General features: G+C 41.6%; 1 protein-coding gene across 1 annotated transcript; it reads left to right on the top strand.

The window, feature by feature from the left end:
- Positions 1–2,182: 2,182 nt before the first annotated feature.
- On the top strand, positions 2,183–19,913 carry UBXN2B (UBX domain protein 2B). Its single transcript, XM_018564194.1, has 8 exons — positions 2,183–2,469; positions 6,305–6,408; positions 7,496–7,619; positions 9,837–9,929; positions 12,634–12,743; positions 15,153–15,290; positions 16,182–16,343; positions 19,609–19,913. The coding sequence occupies exons 1-8, from the start codon at positions 2,326–2,328 to the stop codon at positions 19,769–19,771; spliced, it is 1,038 nt and encodes a 345-aa protein (XP_018419696.1). The 5' UTR covers positions 2,183–2,325; the 3' UTR covers positions 19,772–19,913.
- The last annotated feature ends 655 nt before the right edge of the window (positions 19,914–20,568 follow it).

Genomic DNA, 20,568 nt, shown 5'->3' with positions numbered 1-20,568 from the left:
CTAATTAGGGGTATGGAGGACCAGAGCTACGAGACAAGGCTACTAAATTTAAACATGTTCACATTGGAGGTGAGGAGATTAAGGGGGGATATGATCTCCATGTACAAAATGTTCAATGGTGGCAGCAACATTAGCGATAAACTGTTTAAAATTAACTCCATTACAAAAACTAGAGGCCACCACCTAAAATTGGTGGAAAAAAAATTCCAGCACAAGGGGCGAAGGGGGTTCTTCACAGTAAGATCAGTTAGGGTCTGGAACTCACTGCCGCAGACAGTGATTTCAGCAAAGAATGTGGAATTGTTCAAGAAACTTTTGGACGATTTCTTAAGGGACCGTAATATACAGGGGTACAGGTACTCCTAGAATGAGATCCTAATAGGTTGGACTTGATGGACTAATGTCTTTATTCAACCTCAAATACTATGTAACTATGTGGCACTTTAAAAGCCTTTACTGCTCACCAGTTTAGAGTTAACTGTGAATTGTGGACCTAAAATTATTGCTCTCACTCCGATGTTTATAGTGATACCTAACATGTGTGGCAAAATCATTGTTTACATACATGTGCATGCGGTACGCACACGTGTTTTTTTGCATGCACATGGCGGGGGCAGCGGGGTTGGTTTTATTTTTTTTTATATTCATTTATTTTACTTTTTAAGTTTTTTTTTTAAACTTGAATTTATTGCTATCAAAAAGGGGATAATAAACTCCTATTTGCTAGCATTTGGAGGTGGCAGATTATCTTGATGTAGACATCTGGGGTCTATTATACCCCTGATGTCTCCCCTGCCCTCCAATACAGACCATCAAGCACAGGAATTTGCTTGATCACCTGTGTAACTGGCACTTCAGCTGACTTCTGGCAGCTCTGAAGCAGAAAGCGCTGCCCTCAATGCTTCATTGATCACAGAGCATATCGGGGAACAGACATTCCTCGATCTGCTCCTGCTCTCCGTCCTGACACTGTTTGCTGTGGTCCTGGGCCCCCCAGAGGTGTGCGGGGAAGCACATTAGCCACTCAGATCACTTGTAATAACAAACATCGCCTGCTGAAAAAGACGACACCAAGATCACGGCTGCAGCAGTTTTGAAGTCTTTACAGTGAGGTTAAAGTCAACAATGCATGTCTCCCATGCTGCTTTAAGGACTTACCTTAAATGATGCCTCTTGATCCAATCATCTTCTTTCCATTCGTTTTCAGGAGTCCCGCCAGCGCTGGTCCCTGATCCAGCGCTGACTGCTGTGTCTTCTATGTCCCACGGAGTCTGTGCAGGAGCGTGCTGCGTGCATTGACTTACACTGTGTCTCTCCTCTTCTCCCGGTCGAAGATCTCTACTGCGCCCCATGATCCTTTGCGGCCGTCTGAGAATCTCCGACGGGAGTGTGCAGCAGAAACACATGTACTTTTTAACCTTTTTGTTAACTTTTTTTTAATGTTTTTGCTTATATCTACTGCTTGCTATCAGTACATATATGTAAAAACACGCAAGGGTTTAATTGTTCTTTAAATACAAGTGTTCATGTGTGTTGTGGAAATGCAGCCTACTCTATCTTTTTTCCAAACGCACATCAACACAAGGCAATGCTGTGCACTACACTCACTGCAAGTCATTCATTTTTACCATCTATGCATTTGGAATCCATTAATTAATGCATTCAAACACATCTGGTATGAACTGGTCCTAAGGCCCCACACACATTATGGCTTTGCAGGAATGCACATGTTCCCGTGCACATTGCCGAAATGTATTATAGGTATCCCATAGCACACCTGACTGATGCATCCCTTTTAATTCTTACGCGGGTACTGAAGCAACTGGCAGAGTCACCAGCACACCATCTTCTTCACAAAATGCCTTTATTGATAGCTGAACTGGAAGGTGAACTGAATTGGAGAATTCTTCCAAATCAGCTGTTGTCCTAGATTGTTTACTTCTCCAAACTCTTCACCCTTTAGTGAATAACCCTGTTAGTCTTAAGCATATATGTGCAGAAAAAAATGCCTGGGAGGCATAAACGTTGTTTACAATTTCAAGATATCTTCTCCTGCATTTAGAGAAGCTAATGAGGCCTAAGAGCTGAACTCTCATAATAGAGCTTTGCTGTGTGAGCGTCACACGGGACGAATGACGTCACTCGAAGCCCACACACAATACGGGAACATCCCAGCGAGTCTGCGCGGCATGCAGGGTTGCCATGGCGACAAGCTCAGCGCTGGCTGGTGACAGGCATGTCGGGGGTGATGAGGCCGGCCCGTGACGTAAGCGGCGGAGACGAGAGACGAGCTGGCCTGGTTGCCCGTAGCACTTTACATTAAACATGGAGGAGAGAGAGAAGGAGCTCGGCGGGGGGGAAAATCAAACAGGAGATACGGAAGGAGGTGACGGCGGACATGAAAGTATGAGGGAGGAGACAGGAGAGGGGGCGGGGCCTCCGCTCAGACCGTCCGTGCTGGACATCCAGGTGTGTGTATTGGTGTATTAGGTTATTGATGTCACCTGAGGGGAGGCCCGTGCAAAACTGAATGTACTGGCCTTCAGAACCCCATACACGTATTTCTCGAATTAAGCAGCAAATCATACGTGGGCGGGCACATTACAGTGTAATGCTTATGTTAGGGTTCTTCCACACAGGCACCTGGCACCCTACTGTTTACATTGCAGAGTATATCTACCACAGGTGCTGGGTACAGCCTCCAATAAAAGTCAATGGCTGTATGCTGGTATACACTGGACTGGCATAAACACATGTATGCAGACAGTCTGCGTTTGTTTTTGCTTCCGCGCCTGTAAGCATGTGTGTGTATACACAGGTGCAGCGTATGCCCATGTACAGCCATTGACTTCTATGGAATGCTGTATACAGCACCTATTGCTACCTGGGGACGGAAATGCTCCCGTATTTAATTTGAAAATAAAGGTGGCCGTATGCATAAGCCCTCAAACACAAGGTTGGGAATTGGACCGAAAGTCTCACGCCAAAGCTTGTACACTATACAATCTGATTGTACAATCTCCTGAAGATCTACCATCAACTAAGTAATGCAAGGGTCTGCCTGACTGGATACAAATTAAATGGCTTTGTCAAGGTGTGTCGTCATATGACATAGTTTTGGTAACTCTAAGGCCTCATTCACATAGGGTAGAGTTGGGCCGTACAGATCCACACGACGTGCATAGCCGAATTGGGCAGTTCCCCGGGAAGGACAGGTGCTGCGTGTGATTGTACGCAGCATAGGGTTGCAACCTGTCCAGGATTCACGCGAACAGTCCGGGTTTTGAAAGCTGTGTCCGGGATTCATGGCAGCAGGAACCCGGAGACAGGGGCAACCAAAATTAAGATAGGGGCTTCGGGCCCCCCACTGAAAATAGTCTCAATGGTAATATTTACATATGAATGGTTGGTGCTATTTACATATGAATAAGACACGACTCATTCTCCCCAAAAACTGTCCGAGCATCGCTAGAGTGTTCGGGTTTCGCTTGAAGAAAAGGTGGCAACCCTAACGCAGAAGCTTGTTCTTCCCTATGGGAGGAGACGGCCATACGCTCACCTGAGCTGCACATCCATGTAGGTGCGGGTGTTCGTACTTGGATGCAGACAATATAGATCCTGTGTGCGTCCGAGCACGGACACCTGCTCGGATGAGTGTATGACAACGTACGGCTGCATCCTCCCATAGGGAAGAATAGGCTGTGGCGTACATTCACACGCAGCACCTGTCTTTCCCGAGAATGGATCTGTACGGCCCCATTCTACCCTATGTGAATGAGGCCTAAAGGAGATTGTACAGTAAATGGCCAGCTTTAGGAATTCCTGGGAAAAGAAGCACGCTCTGCATGTATGAATGTGCCGATAATAGCAGTCCTGTATACCACCAAATACATTTACTGACAGAACTCTTATAATATGGCACTGACAAATAATTCAGCATGTTACATAGTCCAGGGAAGCACTCCTATTAATCACTTTTACTGGATACCCAGGAGTCAACTGAACAAAATGGTAACTTTTGCATCCGCGAGCTTGTTTTAACCCCTTCAGTTCCAGGATGTTTAGAAACATCCTCTGGATCTCAAGTGGTTAAACAGATATAACAAAACACTTCCAATAGTATATTTAATAGACCAACAGGGACTGAACAAGAGACGTTTATTGCTAGGTTTTACGTACCCTTTACCCACAAGTGTAGCTCTAGGCTAACTTCTCACAATGCTTGTGTGTGTATTGCCGGACTTATTAGAAACAAAGCCCTCCCAATATGGCTGATGCCTTATGTCAACAGCACTTAAAGTAGTAATAAAGGCTGGGTGTTTTTTGCCTTAACCCTTTCGCTTGTAGTACGTCCTTGGCAGCGAAAGGGTTAATGCATTCGTCCCCACCACACTTACCTGCAGCTGCTCGTCTCCTCCGCCGCGACCGGGAAGCTACATGGGTTTCCCCGAACTTCCTGGTTGCAGGGAAGGGTACTGAGGGCAGAGGGGTCATAGGCTCCTTCTGCCATCAGTCAAGCTGTGACTGCAGGGTGAGGGCATGGCCATGACCGTGCACATACGGGTGCCTCCACAGCAGTTAGCTACTTGATGGAGGCACCAATACAGAGGGGAGCCTAGCAGTCTGGATACCACTTGAGAATGAGGACATTGAAAAAACTAAACAACAAACGAACATTTTTTTCTGGCCCTCATTAATAAAAAAAATGAAAAAACTCTGCAGGTTTAATGTCGCTTTAAGGGAGGGAGTATTTGCACTGAGCAAGTAAAGTTCTCTCTACTGGCCAAACTCACAGATGTCTCTAACAAAAAACATGAGAGAGCAGTCTTGTAAAAATGTGAAAGGCAATGATGACTTGAAATATGCTTCCACTGAAATTAAACTGAATGTATCCTTTATTAAATTGTGTGAACTTCCCTAAAAATCACATGTCCTTGGAGAATAGTAAGGGAATCATTTTATAAACTATCTGCTCAGCCTTGGTAGGGCTGAATCAACTAATCGATTTAATCGATAATGAGAATTGTTGTCAACAATTGTTCTCATTATTAGTTGGTGTGGATCCCCTGCTTCTCTCTTCCGCGCTGGGAGCCGGTGCTTCATTGGTTCTGTGCCCCCTCCGATCCCTGCTGCTGCCAGCAAGGATCGGAGGGGACACAGACCATTACAGCCGATGATTAGCGGTGAGGAGAGCTCCCCCAAATACCGCCCTCTGCCGCCACAGGATCGGCTCTGCAGCTCTCTCCTCCCCACTGGGAGCCCACTGTATGCTGCTGTCTGTGTCCCATCCCCGCTGCTCTCCCCCACCTGAATTGGCAGAGGCAGCGGGGATCAGAGGGGACACAGAGCCGATCCACCTGCCTTCACCCAGCGGGGAGGAGAGAGCAGTCACAGGGCAAAGTCAGAAGTGGGGCGGTGCAGGGAGGAGAGCTGTTGGACAATCAGCTCCAAAGATATACTGGTAGGTTAATTGGCTCCTGTCTAAATTGGCTCTGTATGTATGCATGTGATATAGGGACTTTAGATTGTAAGCTCTTTGTGTATCCAGGGATACGGACAGATTCCTTTCACATATGATTACATGCGCTGTGCAGGCGTTTACATGCAGCAGCTGTCACCCGATCATTAATTTGAATGGGTGACAGTTGCCGCTTGTAACATATGCAGACATTAACACTGGTACCGTATATAGTAGCAGCCCCCACGGGACTAAAAAATGTGTCCAGTGGCCCCCGACTAAATTGAGTTTCAGACCCCTGCCTAAAGGTGCCCATACACCTTACGATTATCGGACGATTTTCAATCGACTTTTCTTTCGATAATCGTATGTCTGCATTGCAGTGTCCGACCGACATTACTGTACAATCGTACGACTTTTGACAGTCAAGCATGTTTGAAAACTTTGCTAGAGCGTACGATTTTCGTAAGGTTGCTGGCGTTTCCGTCCGTCAAAAGTCGTACGATCTGCACTGTGCTTACGCTAATGAAAATACGGCAAATCAATTACCTAATTTCGTCCAGGTGCTTTTTGTTAATTACGGCTAAATTAATCTTGCGATCATCGGGGCAAGATGGGGCTGTCGTACGAAAATCGTACGAGTATTCGATCATCGGACGAAAAGTTTTGTCCGATAATCGTAAGGTGTATGGGCACCTTTTAGACTTTTTGCATCATGTGGTACATTGTAGTCAGGTAAGTTGTGATGTTACAATGTGTGATAGAGCCACACCTCTCACATGATTATCTGATCTCGTGCTCGCTGAGTTCTCTTGATAATGCATGTTCTACTCTATCTTTATTTAGCTGGCTTTGGAACGTCTCTGTGAGGATCAGTCCAGAGACCAACTGTCAGAGTCTGACGGACCTGATTCTTTGTTAGAACCTCACCCAGAAGATCATGAAGAAAGGTAGATGGCATCTCATTTTTTACAGTTGGCACTGTGATCAGGAGAAACACTTTGAGGGGAATTGAGCAAACAAAATCTGGAGCAGCTGTGCATGGCAAACAATCAGCTTCTTTCTTTTTATTTTGAAATCTCAGTTTTAGAAACTGAAGAGAGAAGCTGATTGGCTGCCATGCACAGCTGCTCCACATTTTGTTTTCTCCAGTTTTGATAAATTCCCCTCACTGTCTACATCTGCTCAATTATATCACAAACAGATTTAGGGTCCATAAATTCAGGTCTAAAGGGTTAGAACCATCATATTTTTTCTAACCTTGTAAAAGTTTACACTTTTGAAACGTTGAGCATAAAAGCCAGTACTTGGCTGGTTATTGTATCGCATATTTCTTTTGCATTCTGAAAAAGGTTTTGGTGCACATCAGTCCATAGCAAGCAATGACATTTCACTTTGCTGTAGAATAGTACAAGATGGGTAGGTGACTGTGGGTTTCTACATGTTGGATATTGCTCTTTAAGTAATTTAATAAGCCTGATAAGGTTTGAGGTGAGACCTCTATTGTGCAGTCATGGACTGGACTTTTGTCCATTTTTTTAATGAGGCCGCCTTATCAGTGCTTATCCGCTGTTCAACTACCAAATGCCAGTGCCTCTGCTAACCAATGATGCCTTCCATTTTACAGCTGGATGGCAGGGATTAGCACCAGAAGGGCAAGGCTTAGTGCAGAAGAGATCAAGGGGAAGATGGGAAGAGTTATGTCTCTAAAGGTGCCCATACACCTTGCTATTAGGTGAAATCCCGCGATCGTACGATAATTGCAAGGTGTATGGAAGGCGTGCAACCGTTTTTACTGTACGGTCTGTAGGGTATGTTTTTTAGTGTCCTCCATGTGTCTCCACAAAGCAAAAAGTAGAAAAGGATCAGGTAGAAATTGTGGTAGGGGTGGTAGATTAGTAGGTACTTGATCTCTGTTCATTTGAATGGTAGTGGAAGCACACCAAGAGTGTTTGGAAAGTGTTTCTATATTGAAAACAACTATTGTACATTGTTCTGACATTCATGTAAGCTGTCGCTAATCAATAGGATTTATAGCATTTCCAGGCTCCATTCCCCTGGAAAAATTGTGAATGAGCTTTTTAAAGAAGCAAAAGAACATGGAGCTATGACTGCAGAAGAAGCCATCAAATCATCAGAAAAAAATGTTTTTAAAGCTAAGGTAAGTGCATCTCTGCATGATCTACGGTTTTTATTTAACCATGTGAGGACCAGCATGTTATACCCCCTTCCTGTCGAGGCCAATTTCCAGTTTTCACTGCTGTGTTACTTTGACTAACAATTACTCTGTCGTGCGACATTGTAACTAAATAAATTTTAGCTTCTGATGGTAATATTTAATAACCAATGGGATTTAAAAAAAAAAATATTTAACTGTATAAAGGAAATAAAGACCAAACAATGAAAAAACAGTTTCCCTTACTGTCTATTATAAAACACAGCAAATAAAAATGCCAGGACAGTACGAAAATTCCCATAATGACAACTTTTTGGAAAGTAGAACTTCCAAGGTGATCTGATTTTTTTTTTTTTTTTGCCAACATTTTTGGTAAATGAAGAAACATGCCAGTATTGAGGGGTTCAAACATGGAGCTTGGTAATAGTGCACTAGATACATAAAATGTACAGGTATTACACAGAGAGAGGTGGAGGTGAATGGGTAATGTGCAGGATAAGGAAGCTTAATATACAGGTCAGATCAGAGACGGGACAGAGCTAACTTGTAGTAGAGAGGGGTGAATGAGTACTGGTACTGGATGTCTCTGGTTCTGCATAACAATGGCACTTATTTACCATTGCCATCTGGTACTAGATTGTGGCAATCGGCAAACTCGGCTGAGAGCCAGCTGTGGGATGCATTGATTGGTCAAAGAGATCACTTGCTGCAGAGCCCCTCCAATTGACTCTGTACCCTAATTGTGTGATCTGCATTGTCCAATAGACAGGACGCGCAAACGCACATCAAAAAATGACATTTTCAAATGTCGTCCATGCCTTGGAGGGCTACCATCCATCTATTTATGTAAAAGCAAGCAGTTAAACATTAGACATACAAAACAGGGAAATAGGGTCATATTTAATCATGTGTTACATATAGCTCCACGGTGACTGGGTGGAGCCAGCTGTGACATCACGGTCGGCTCCGTCCAGTTATTCATTGGCTGGGACCTGCTAGAAGACTCTACTTTTTGCCACTCATGGGTAGTGTTTGGCTGAAGCCATTTATTATCAATCAACTGTGTTTACTCTTTTCCAATCATAATGACAACAGAAACTACCCAATTTACCCTGATCAAAAGTTTACATACCCCAGTTCTTGATACGGTGTGTTGCCCCCTTTAACATCAATGACAGCCTGAAGTCTTTTGTGGTATGTGTGGATGAGCCCATTCTTCCTGGCAAAAAGCCTCCAGGTCCTGTAAATTCTTGCGCTGTCTTGCATGAACTACACGTTTGAGATCTCCCCAGAGTGGCTCAATGATATTGAGGTCAGGAGACTGAGATGGCCACTCCAGAACCTTCACTTTATTCTGCTGTAGCCAATGACAGGTCGACTTGGCCTTGTGTGTAGGATCATTGTCATGTTGGAATGTCCAAGTACGTCCCATGCGCAATGTGTATATGTATTAGGGATGCACCGACACTGTTTTTTTTTGGTATCGAGTACCGATATTTATATTTAGGTACTTGCTGATACAGAGTTCCGATACCTGTACTTCCGCTAGCATAGAGCCAGCTTCATAGCCAATCAGGAAGCCGGGCGGCATGTCATTACCTGCTGCTCAGCTTCCTGATTGGCGGGCCGCATGTTCCCTCGCAGCACTGCTGGCCAGAGGAAATCTCCCTCTGACCGGAAGTTCCGGTATTGGGGGTAAGTATCGGAGCATTTGGGCGAGTACAAGTACTCGCCCAATACTCGGTATCGAGTAGGACGTATATCTAGTAGGAGGTATGCATCTGTATCTTAGTTGCGAGGCAAGATAATATGGGTAAAGCCTAGAAGTGCAAGACCACACTGGGAAGTTGGATTGTCCATTGTCTTTTGATTATAAAGATTTCACAAAACGTTTTCTAGACAGAAGCATCTATTATAAAAGCTAAATACAGGGCAATTTATATAATAGCATGCTCATTTATCTCACAGCACAGCAATCAAACAATGGATAAAGGTACAATTATATATAAAACGCAAATAAAAAAATAATGTAATTCAGTAAAAAACCTGTTTCAACCTGCACGAGATTTATTAATATGTCTTCTTTTTCTTCAGATTATTTAAGACTGTTTTAGTAATTGTAATTAATATAGTCCTAATGCTAGCTAACTGTGCAGTAACTTTCTAAACGATTGATTTCATGTAATGTTTTTGTGTTTCTAGTCATTTACTGGAGGTGGTTATAAACTAGGCGATTCAGCCATAAACCGGTCTGAATATATACGTGATGATGAGCTTTTTCCTGGAGGACCAGATGTAAGAGTTTCCTTTATATCTCTTCTGTTTGTTTTTTTTTTCACATCAGAGTGTCATGAAAATATGAAAGCATGGATTATCCAGTTTTATATATTCATTAAAAAACGCAGCAGAACTCACATTGTGTAAAGGAGCTGATTCCTGGTAGCTAATCAGGAACCTGTGCTGCCAGTCAAACACAGGAAACATGCTTAGAGTAGAGCAGCACAGGGTTCACATGAATTTGTTGCTGCTTTTACCACAGCCTGGGGTGGGAATTCAACCAGTCTCTGTTACCTTAATTCAGAGTAGTCTGCAGGAAGATCCAGGACCTTCCTGTGTTATCTGGGAGGGATTACTGAGGACACAGCGGGGATCGTGGACAAGGTAAGAGACTGTAATCCCGAGTGTAGCCCAAAACCTATATTTTAACACAAAAAGTAGGGGGTCGTCTTGTACGCCGAGTCGTCTTGTACGCCGAGTTGTCTTATACGCCGGCAAATACGGTATCTTAAGTATTAAAAATATGTAACTTATTTGTGTATCACTCAGCTGTAGATCCTGAAATCATTTCTGAATTGGTGCTGACACTGTCCTTCCTTCTGGAGGGTGGCTACTTTTGTTCCCCATGGTCCCTGTGTGTGTTGTAAAGTAACCACCGCTCCAAGCTCATTCCCGTGATGGACTTTAATTTCAATAACAATTAGTAAACTACGTGTGAGATTGTAGTCCATCACGGGAGTGAGCTGGGAGCGGTGGCTACTTTACAACACACACACGGACCATGGGGAACAAAAGTAGCCACCCTCCAGAAGGAAGGACAGTGTCAGCACCAATTCATAGATGATTTGAGCATCTACAGCCCAGTGACACACAAATAAGATACATTTTTGTTAATAGTTAAAAGAAAACTATGGTGTAAGTGTTTTTCCCCATAGTTCTCTTTAGGGTCACAGGAGGACATATACTGACCTTCTCCGGTGACCCAAATCTCAGTATATGGTGGGCGATTGCCCAGGTCACAGGTCGGCTCTAATTATGAGGATGAGTGGAAATCACTAACCTCATAGTTCTCCTTCAAGGTACTTGAATACATTTTTGAGATGTAACTCTCTTGTGTTTAGTGTCACTTTAACTTGCTCATATTTACTGGTGAATTCAAGCAAACCTATCATGTTAAGGTTAGTGCAAAATAAATACTTTATCATTATTAAGATGTGTTTATAGTAGATTTGATGAGGTTCTGAATATGGACCTTGCCAGCTGCAGTATGAAAATGTGGAGCAGAGACCACATGCAGCCCTATTTCTTTTAATTCTTCCAGCCACTATTCCGACCACCATTTATATCTTCTTATGCTTCTTATGCTTCCTCTATGTACTTCTAGCCATGGCAAGTATTCCACCTGTGTTGGCAGGAAACAGTAAACCATCAGACTGTAGAAAGTAGCCATATGAAAGTGTATCTAAACCCAAAAGCAATATTTGTCATATATTGCAGCTTATCAATCCTGAATGTGGTGCAATAGTTTTCTTTTTGGGGAGCATTTTTTCTTTATTTTTACCTGGTGATCTGGCCAGTAACACACTTCCTGTCTTAGGCTGGCTCCACTCTATTGACTAACAATTTATAGCCAAACTCCAATTAACACTTTTTGAGCTGTTACAGCAACAGTTTTATTTTTTCCTTTTTGTAAAAGAGGTTTTACATGAATGAATACAGCCAACCATTGTAAACAACCCAGTCAGTGTTAAATAGTTTGAAAAACCGAAGCAGACAGAATCTGGAGCAGTTGCATATGGCAACCAATCAGCTTCTATCCTTCATGTTCAAAGCTTAGCTGAACAAAATGAAGATAGAAGCTGATTGGTTGCCATGGGCCAATGCTGCAGTTTTGATCAATTCCCCCCTTTTGTCTTAACCCTCCAACTGACACTTGACTAAGGCTGAGTAAGGCAGAAACGCGTCAGAGGTTTTATGTATGGATGCATGTGGAATAAAGTTGGATTTTCTTTGGAAGATCATTGTGTGCTGGTTCTACAGTTAATAAAAATAAAATAACAGACTTACTGCTAGATCACCAGGTGAAAATAAGGGGAAAAAAGTATAAAAAGAAACGAATGCAACCACCTGGTAAGCTGCATTATATAAAAAGTTTAGATATGGCTTAGTTAAAAAGGCACAGCTGAAATATACTAAAGGTTGAACTTGTGAAAAGCGTGACCTTGGGCTTTATCACAAGCTACTTTATGTTTTATTGTGACATTTTCTGATTATTGTGGTGCAGAGTCTGTGTCATCATGTTTTACCTTGAGACTCTTTAGTTATACCCACTACATATAACTGTTATCTTCAACTGCGTCACTGATTGTCGTGTCAAGGCTGACTGACCATTTCAAGGGCATTTATCTCTGTCCGTGCCACCTCATCGGTAATCCCTATCTCTTCTGATGCCAGTGCTACTGATTGTCCATGACCTTTATTATAGTTCTGCTGAAGCTAACAGCAAAAGTCCAGAAATCCACGAAAGTAAATACAAAGCTGCATAACTCAGTATTTTACTTCTTTTCTTCTGTATGGTACAGAAAGGTGTTTCCAGCATACTGTACTGTGTTTTATATACAGTTAATCTACAGCGCATGTGCCTGTTGCTATATCTTACCACATGCTTAATTGGTATGCCTTAAATGACATTGGTGAATTTATTCAGTTTTGTTTTTGGCAGGTTGAAATATTGCTCAAGCTCTGGAGTAATGGGTTCAGTTTAGATGATGGAGAGCTAAGATCTTATGCAGATCCAGTGAACGCCCAGTTTCTGGAATCCATTAAGAAAGGGTAATATACTTTTATGTTGCATATAGATACTTGGATGTATAAAGTACAACTCCTTTCTACAAGTAAAGTTAGAGCTCTTTCACATGTGCGTTAAGAATTTACCGTGCGATCAATGCTCATTAATGCCCCTATAGCGTTAACAAGGCAAGGCGTTAGGGAGGCGTTTGGAAAATGTCCTGCCGCAAAAAAATAATGATAGAAATTTAAACAAACAAAAATTTTTTAAAAAACAGCGTGTGGTCCCCCTCCCGATCCATGCCAAACCCCCAAGTTAAAAATAAAAAAAAAAGTGCGTGGAGTTCCTCCCAAAACTAATACCATGCCCTTCAGGCATGTTAGGAACTTTAAGGGAGAACCACACCCCCAAACAACAAGGGGAAAAAACGGGTCCCCCTTAAAATTTCTCCCAGACCCATGTTCCGAGCACAGACAGGGCAGGAAAAGGGGACAGGGACGAGCGAGCACAAACCCCCCTCCCTTTCCTCTGCATCATACCAGGCCACATGCCCTCGGCATTGGGAGGGTCCCCACTGGAAAAGCACCTTGTCCGAGTGCCTCTTCCCTACAAGCTTTGACCCGTTGGTTGTGGGGTTCTGTGGTCAGGGGGGCTATTTGCATCGGGGTACCCCTTTTAATTAACCAGTTTTCCTGATTGCCAAAAGGGCAGCACAGCCCTAGTTAGTAAGAATATATATCCTAATTTTAGCGGGTCCAATATAAAAAAAATCTAAAATGTATTATATACAAGCCATGCAAAGAGAAATACATTGCCAGAACCAGTTAACAAAAATAATATTAGCATCAGAAAAGTCTTACCCAGAAAAAATCGTAATGATATTCCAGTAATGAAGATCTTGCAGGTAATCCACAAGTATTGTTATTACAGAATATTTTACCAAAGTTTCCAATGTTGTACACAAGTAAAGTTGCTCATCTGATCTTCATACCACCAATTGCAGATTGAATGTAGGAATAGGTAGCAGGAAGTCGACTGTGCCCTACAGGTCCAACCCACTGCAGTGAGACAAATATATGCAGGATGCAAGGGGAGACAATGTTCCGACGGAGAGTAGCAGTCTTGGCGTGTAATGAGCTCCAATTTGTTTACTCCCATGACATACTCACACGTGGCTGGTGTCAGTATTTTTCAGGAGAGTTCGGTCCCCTTTACTTAATGCTAATTCAGTTATAACATTTTTCATGATAGTCATGTTTTCAATGCAATATGTTTGACCTAAGTATACCTTTTAAAGTGAAGCTGCAACTTCCAAGAACATCATACTTATTTAAATAGCAGCTTTTGCTGCTAAAGCCACACAGGGATATGTGATTTCATTACACATTTCATGAAAACCCCAAGAACCCCAAATCCACAACCTCAAAAAAGTAGATTATTACATGCAATCAATAAAACAAGGATTGTACATAGAACAATATCGGACCTCTGAAAAGTACAAGCATGCATATGTACTCAGTACTTGGTTTGGGCCCCTTTTGCAGCACTTACTGCAATTACTTTTGCACGATATTCTAATTATTCGAGTTTCACCTGTATATAGCCACTCCCATATATCTGAGAGAGGCCATATTTGGCCATATTTTTTCATTACATACTGTATGCATTTTCTTCTTTGTTATGGGTATTCTATGGTGATCCTCTTATCTTGACTCTCTTATCAGGTCTCTCTGACTGAAAAGAGCAGGCTCTCTGCAGGCTTTTAATTATATTAAACATCCACAGTGCAGTAGGCTTTAGAGCACCTAAGGGAGCATGGGAACAGCATTTACTTTTTATTAATTGCAAGACAACATAATTGGGCTTAATAACTGGGACAGGAAAGGAAATTTCGGGCACACAGCAATAAAAAAATATATTTTTATTGCTGTGTGCCCATGGTGATCCTCTTATCTTGACTCTCTTATCAGACTCTCTTGACTGAAAACAGTAGACTCTCTGCACCTTTTAATTTTATTAAACATCCACAGTGCAGTAGGCTTCAGAGCACACGAGGGAGCAGCATTTTCTTTTTATTAATTGGAAGACAACATCATTGGGATGAATAACTGGGATAGGAAAGGTAGTAGACTGCGGTAAGAAATTGTAAAATGCTGTTATGCAGCTTTATATGAAGCCAATTGTTTTACTTTGGTTAAGACAACAACTTTTAACTAAATTGCCATAACGGAGCTCTTGTTTTATTATTATCTGCTTAAAATGGATATATCCTATCCCGTGTTGCCACTTAAAGCAACCCTTTTTGCATTTTTAGTGGTTTGGTTGTTCCTGGGTAGTAGTTACAACTATGAGGAAAGTGACTGTTCACCAGTGGACTTTGACATCACTATTTTTCTATATAAATGCAAATGATTTCTGAGTTGAAAGATTGTTTGAATATTGTTTCATTCCAGGGAAATCCCAATTGAACTCCATCGTCTGGTTCACAGTGGGCAAGTCAGTTTAGATATGGAAGACCATCAAGACCAAGAATATATAAAGCCAAGATTAAATTTTAAAGCCTTCAGTGGTGATGGGAAAAAACTTGGAAGGTATGCATGTAGCCTACTACGTGTTTTATTAACCTACTGATCTCTCAATTTGTTATACTATTTAGGCCAAATTTTTTATTAGTAGATTTTTTGACCTACGCTGATACATTAAACAATGTTTTGCAATTATAGGTTATATACTAATTTCAAACTATCAAGAAAATGTTTTGGGTCTGTACACCAAACATAATGGTGACAAAATTAAACCGTATGTTTTATATCATCATTAAAAAAAATTAGGCTAACTCTTCAGCAAGCTTTTATGTCTGTTAGTATCATAGAATGTGTTAATGTCAACCCACATCATGCAGAAGGTAAAATAAATAGATTCCTAAGAGCAGCATACATCAAACGTTGCAAGCAAATGATGCTCCATCCCACCTAAGCTATATCTGAGCAATCAGATTACTGTAATTGAGGGAAATTAGATATCTGACACATGCACCAATTATCCTCTGAAATGGTGTAATGGCCTGTTTGCAACTATACGCCAGTTTTTGTGGTGCAGAAATGTGAAACTCTCCTGCCTCATTTTTCAGCGCACCAAAATACAACGCATGTATTCTTTATTACACCTGCTGCAGTGCGCTGATGGGCAGTTGCATTTGTCTACTTTGTGTATGTGTTTTGGGATACTATTGAAAATGAGTAGTATTACCATACTATAAACAGCGGACTGTGGTTCTGTGATTTTAATGTTTGTCAGGAGTATCTGGATCACAGGACTGACGAAAAAGTCTGAGATTTACTCTAAAGACAATTAAAAATCTTTAAGCAGGTAATACAGATCAAATACTGTATATGTATTTCACCCATGTATTTATCCGCTTGCCTGGCGTTCAGCATTAACTAATTAAAACTTGACAATTTTCTTGTTTTGCATTCCTATAGCTTAACACCTGAAATAATAAGTACACCTTCATCCCCGGAAGAAGAACACAAGCCATTTTTAAATGCTGAAGTTGAACTTGATGAACACGTGCCAACAACAAAAATTCAGATCCGGCTTGCTGATGGGACTCGTCTTATCCAAAGATTCAATCTCAGCCATAGGTAACAGTCAATAGATGCATGCAAAAATAATGTATATATCAAAAACAAATGTGTTAGAAGTCTGTAATGTTCATTAATTTTTTTATAATCAATAAGCAGAGTGTAGCCAATGCATCTAATTAAAATAAAATGGGCTGAAAATCTCGGCTTATACTCGAGTATATACGGTACTGAATGTTGGATTTTTCTGCAAGGGTTAGGGGACCACTTATTTTTTCATTCAATACATTTTAATTGTGTTGACACAAAAGAGAAAGTTATATTTTTAACAGTGCACATTAAATGACTGCAATACAATACTGAAAGGTTCTTTTGTATGTAATAGATCTTATATATTCATACTGGCTCATTTACATAACAATATACAGTACACTTTGCAAAATAATGGTTATCTATAGGCACCTTGAGAACAATATGGCATAAGATAGATTGGTTAAAGGGACAATCGATTTTGTAGTAAATAGAAATGTGATAAGTTGCAAACAACAAGTACAGTGGCAGCCTAGGTTTGTTCATTGCCTACTGAGAAAAGGAGTTTGGTGCATTTGTGCTGAGCTCTTCCATCTCTGAGCATGCACAGCTACTTATCAAGACATGCACGGGGAGTCAAATGATCTACAAGGAAAATATTTTCCAGTCTTGTCTACAGAGACTGTCTCTGTTTGTAGCTATTTAGGGCAGTCTACAGGCATAACTATGGAGATATGAAGAAAATAAAAAAAGCATCCACTGTTAGTAATACATTTGACAGAGCAATATTGGCTGCATTGCTTGACATTTATCTTTAATACAAATTAATATTTGTTTATGGCAAACCCTTTTTGTATGGTCTGCCTCCCTATTTTTATGGTGCTAGCTTGATGCTGCTAGGAGTTTTAATACTGACTCCACAAATTAGAAAGATGTCTGAAAATGCAACATTTGTCAGCAGACTTGTGTTCTTTTTGCGTTAGTGGATACTGTTATTGTAAGGTGTTATTATATATAGAACAAGGAACCATAGTGATCTAAATAAAATGGTTTTTTTTCTTTCGACACATCAAAATGCATCCAAGTAGGCTTGGAGCACAGGGCTTGGCAACAGATGACTGGAGATGCCATTTTTATTTATTGCAGGTGGTTTGTCTTCTTTTTATAAAATTTATTTCTTTCTCTTCTATTGGGGAACACAGGAAGTCATATACTGTTTGGTTATACGTCTACCTGCAGGAGGATTAGACACTGGAAAACAAAAAAAATTGAAGCCCGGGAAAACCCCAACTACTTCTGAAAAGCCTTAGTTTTTTACCGGTGTTTATAGGAGGTTAGACGTCTACAGCTCAGCTGTGAAAAGCCTAGCTTTTCTTATTTTTTTTTTCAGTCAGGATACCGCACTACATTGCTGCATGAGATGGCTTTCATGTGGGTTATCTGGATAAGCCTCTCCTCTACCTTGGAGTACTGTGCCTGGACCCTCCTAGACTGGTAGTTGTGGGACTTGAGTGGAAGTGACCATCTGGACACTGTGTTCTGTTTTTGTTTGTGGCGTTTTCCAGAGCCATTACTGGTAAGCTGCAGTTCACTATCCAGGTCCAATCCATGGTATTGCCTCAGCGCTTGCCCTGTCTCTGTCTCTCACTTCACTAAGGCTCCAGTGCTGCTTACAGTGTGCCTACTGATGCGGCCAATGTTTTCAGCATGGAATTTTGTCCTATGCTAAAGTCTGTGGCATCTACGGAGTCTTCCATAGCTCCTTTGGAAGTGGCCACCTCCTCTGCTCGTATCCTAGGAGGATTTCCCTGCACCCATGCAGGATTTTTTGGGCCAAATAGCACAGAGGCCATAAACATGCTCCTGTGCCTTTCCTCTTGTTCTATCTGATCTGCCTTTGGGGGACAACGCATCTTATGGATTCCCTTGTATGTCCTCATCAAGGATTCCACAAGGTAGCAAGAGTACTCATCTTCCTCAAGCAAAAGCTCAGTCTGGAAATGCCAACCCCTCACTGGAGGCTAAGAAAAGTCCTTCCTACTACAAGGGCCCATCTCAAAGTCCAGACCCAAGTCTGGTCCTCAGTTCTTGTGCAAACCTTGGAACTCCAAATGTCCCAAGCTGTCAGAAATGTTTTCAACATAAGGGTGTGCCCCCACATTCCAAAGTGGGGTGATGTCTGTTAATATTTGTGGACAGGGTGCCATTGCTGAGTCCCTGTGGCAGAACAGTTTACATCTTGGATCTTAGGGTCCTAAATGTCTTTTATTAAAGGCCAGAAATTCTGTATGGAATGGTTTGCCATAGCCTCCCACCATCAGAGAGACTTTCTGGCCTCTTCTTATGCTTTACTGTGACTGCACTTCCAATTTGTGGTCCTGCCATTTAATCTATCTTCTACACCTCCGATGTTCAAGTTGCCAGCCCCAGTACTAGCCTTAGTGAGCTATTAGGGCATTCTCAAGTAGGATGTCTGGACCACTTCCTACTGAGCGAACTGTTGGCATGGATTTTGGCAGCACTGACCACCCATACCATGCAGAGGTTCAGTTGGATCTTGAACCTTGAAAAATCAGCCCTGGAACCAACTAACTTTGGAATATCAGTGTCAGGTTCTAGACATAGCTCAAGCCAGAGTTTTATTTCCCAGGAGAAACCTTAAACTCTCTGGTGTCGCCCTTTCCCACCAAGGCACAATCTACTAGATCTGTAAGTCCCTTTTGGGCTCTTCAGAATTGAACTACTGTCTCTCAGATTTTAAAGGCTGCCACTTTGTCTTCTGCTCACACCTTCTTCAAGTTTTACAAGGCGGATGTTCTGGCATTATGCAAAGCTTTATGTGTAAGGTCCTTCAGGCAGCTCTTGGAGCAGCACAGTGTTTCCAGGTTTGTTGTGTTTTTTTGGGCCCATTACTGTTTTGTTTGCTGTTCCTCACCCCTCAGTTGGACTGCTTTTTGATGTCCCAACAATTCATAACTTCCTATGTCCGTCAATGGATGAGAAAGAAAAGAGGATATTTAGACACGCCGAATGATCCTTTTCTCGGAGTCCGTTGAGGGACACAGGTCCCACCCCTCTGTGTTTATGATCATGCTTTTGGCTACAAAACTGAGGAATGCTGGGATTAGGAGGTAATTTTCCTGGGCTAGCCAATTTATTTGTTTGGCGTGTACAATCCTCCTGTAGACGGCAGTATAATCCGGCATATGACTTCCTGTGCTCATCAATAGATTTCAAGAAAAGCATTTTACATTGAGTACAAAAATCCCATTTTCTCTTATCTGATCTCTTCCAGGATTATGGATGTGCGCCAGTTTATTACACAGTCTCGATCAGAATTTGCACACACTGACTTTACTCTGGTCACCACATTTCCCAACACAGAACTGACAGATGAGAACCAGACGCTGGAAGAAGCTGATTTGCTGAACACTGTGCTGCTTCAGAAACTAAAGTAATGATGCTCATTCAGGAGCTATAGATGAAGAAAAATTAAAAAAGTGCCCTTCACAGCCTGTGACCAGTAAGAGCCAACTCAAACTCACATGACTGTTCACTTTATGCATATATATTTTTTGTATTTTTGTTGGCCTGTAGGCATTAGATTATGGCAATTTAGAATTTATTTATTTTTTGATAGAAAGTGAGTTGCATCCTTAGAGGATCCTGCTAAACTTGATGAAGTGTACAGTGCGTGGTAATTATGTTTAAGGTCACTGAATTTAATTGCAGGTCCAGGGAGACATCAGGAGTCAGGTATACCGTTCTTCCTGGACGCTGCTCTTTCTTTTTCAGTGTTGCCCAACATCATGCTTACTGCTTATGGTTTGTACAATATGCATCAAATTGTATAGGTTCCTGTTAGACAGGATGGTTTCATGTTCAAATAATTAAAAAATATAAAACATACAAAGAAATTGTATGTAGCAATGCTACACCATTTTAGTAAGGTTAGTGGTGCTGTAAAGTCAAGAGCTATTGAGAGGGTCCCTAATCAGCTCTTCTAATCAAGCGCCATAAATACAGTGGATATAAAAAGTCTACACAACCCTGTCAAAATGCCAGGCTTTTAAATGTAAAAAAATATTCAGAGCAAGATAAATCACTTTTGATTTTCTGTTTCACCTTCAATGTGACCTATAATCTGTGCAATTCAATTAAAAACAAACTGAAATCTTTTGAAGGGGAAAATAAAATAAAAACCAACAATAATGTGGGTACATAAATATGTACATCCTTTAACTTATACAAACAA

This window comes from Nanorana parkeri, unplaced genomic scaffold (genome assembly GCF_000935625.1).
Source record: "Nanorana parkeri isolate BGI_ZX_2015 unplaced genomic scaffold, ASM93562v1 scaffold732, whole genome shotgun sequence".
NCBI lineage: Eukaryota > Metazoa > Chordata > Amphibia > Anura > Dicroglossidae > Nanorana > Nanorana parkeri.
The sequence above is the reverse complement of the archived record's forward strand: the minus strand, read 5'-3'. Positions and strand labels throughout refer to the sequence as shown.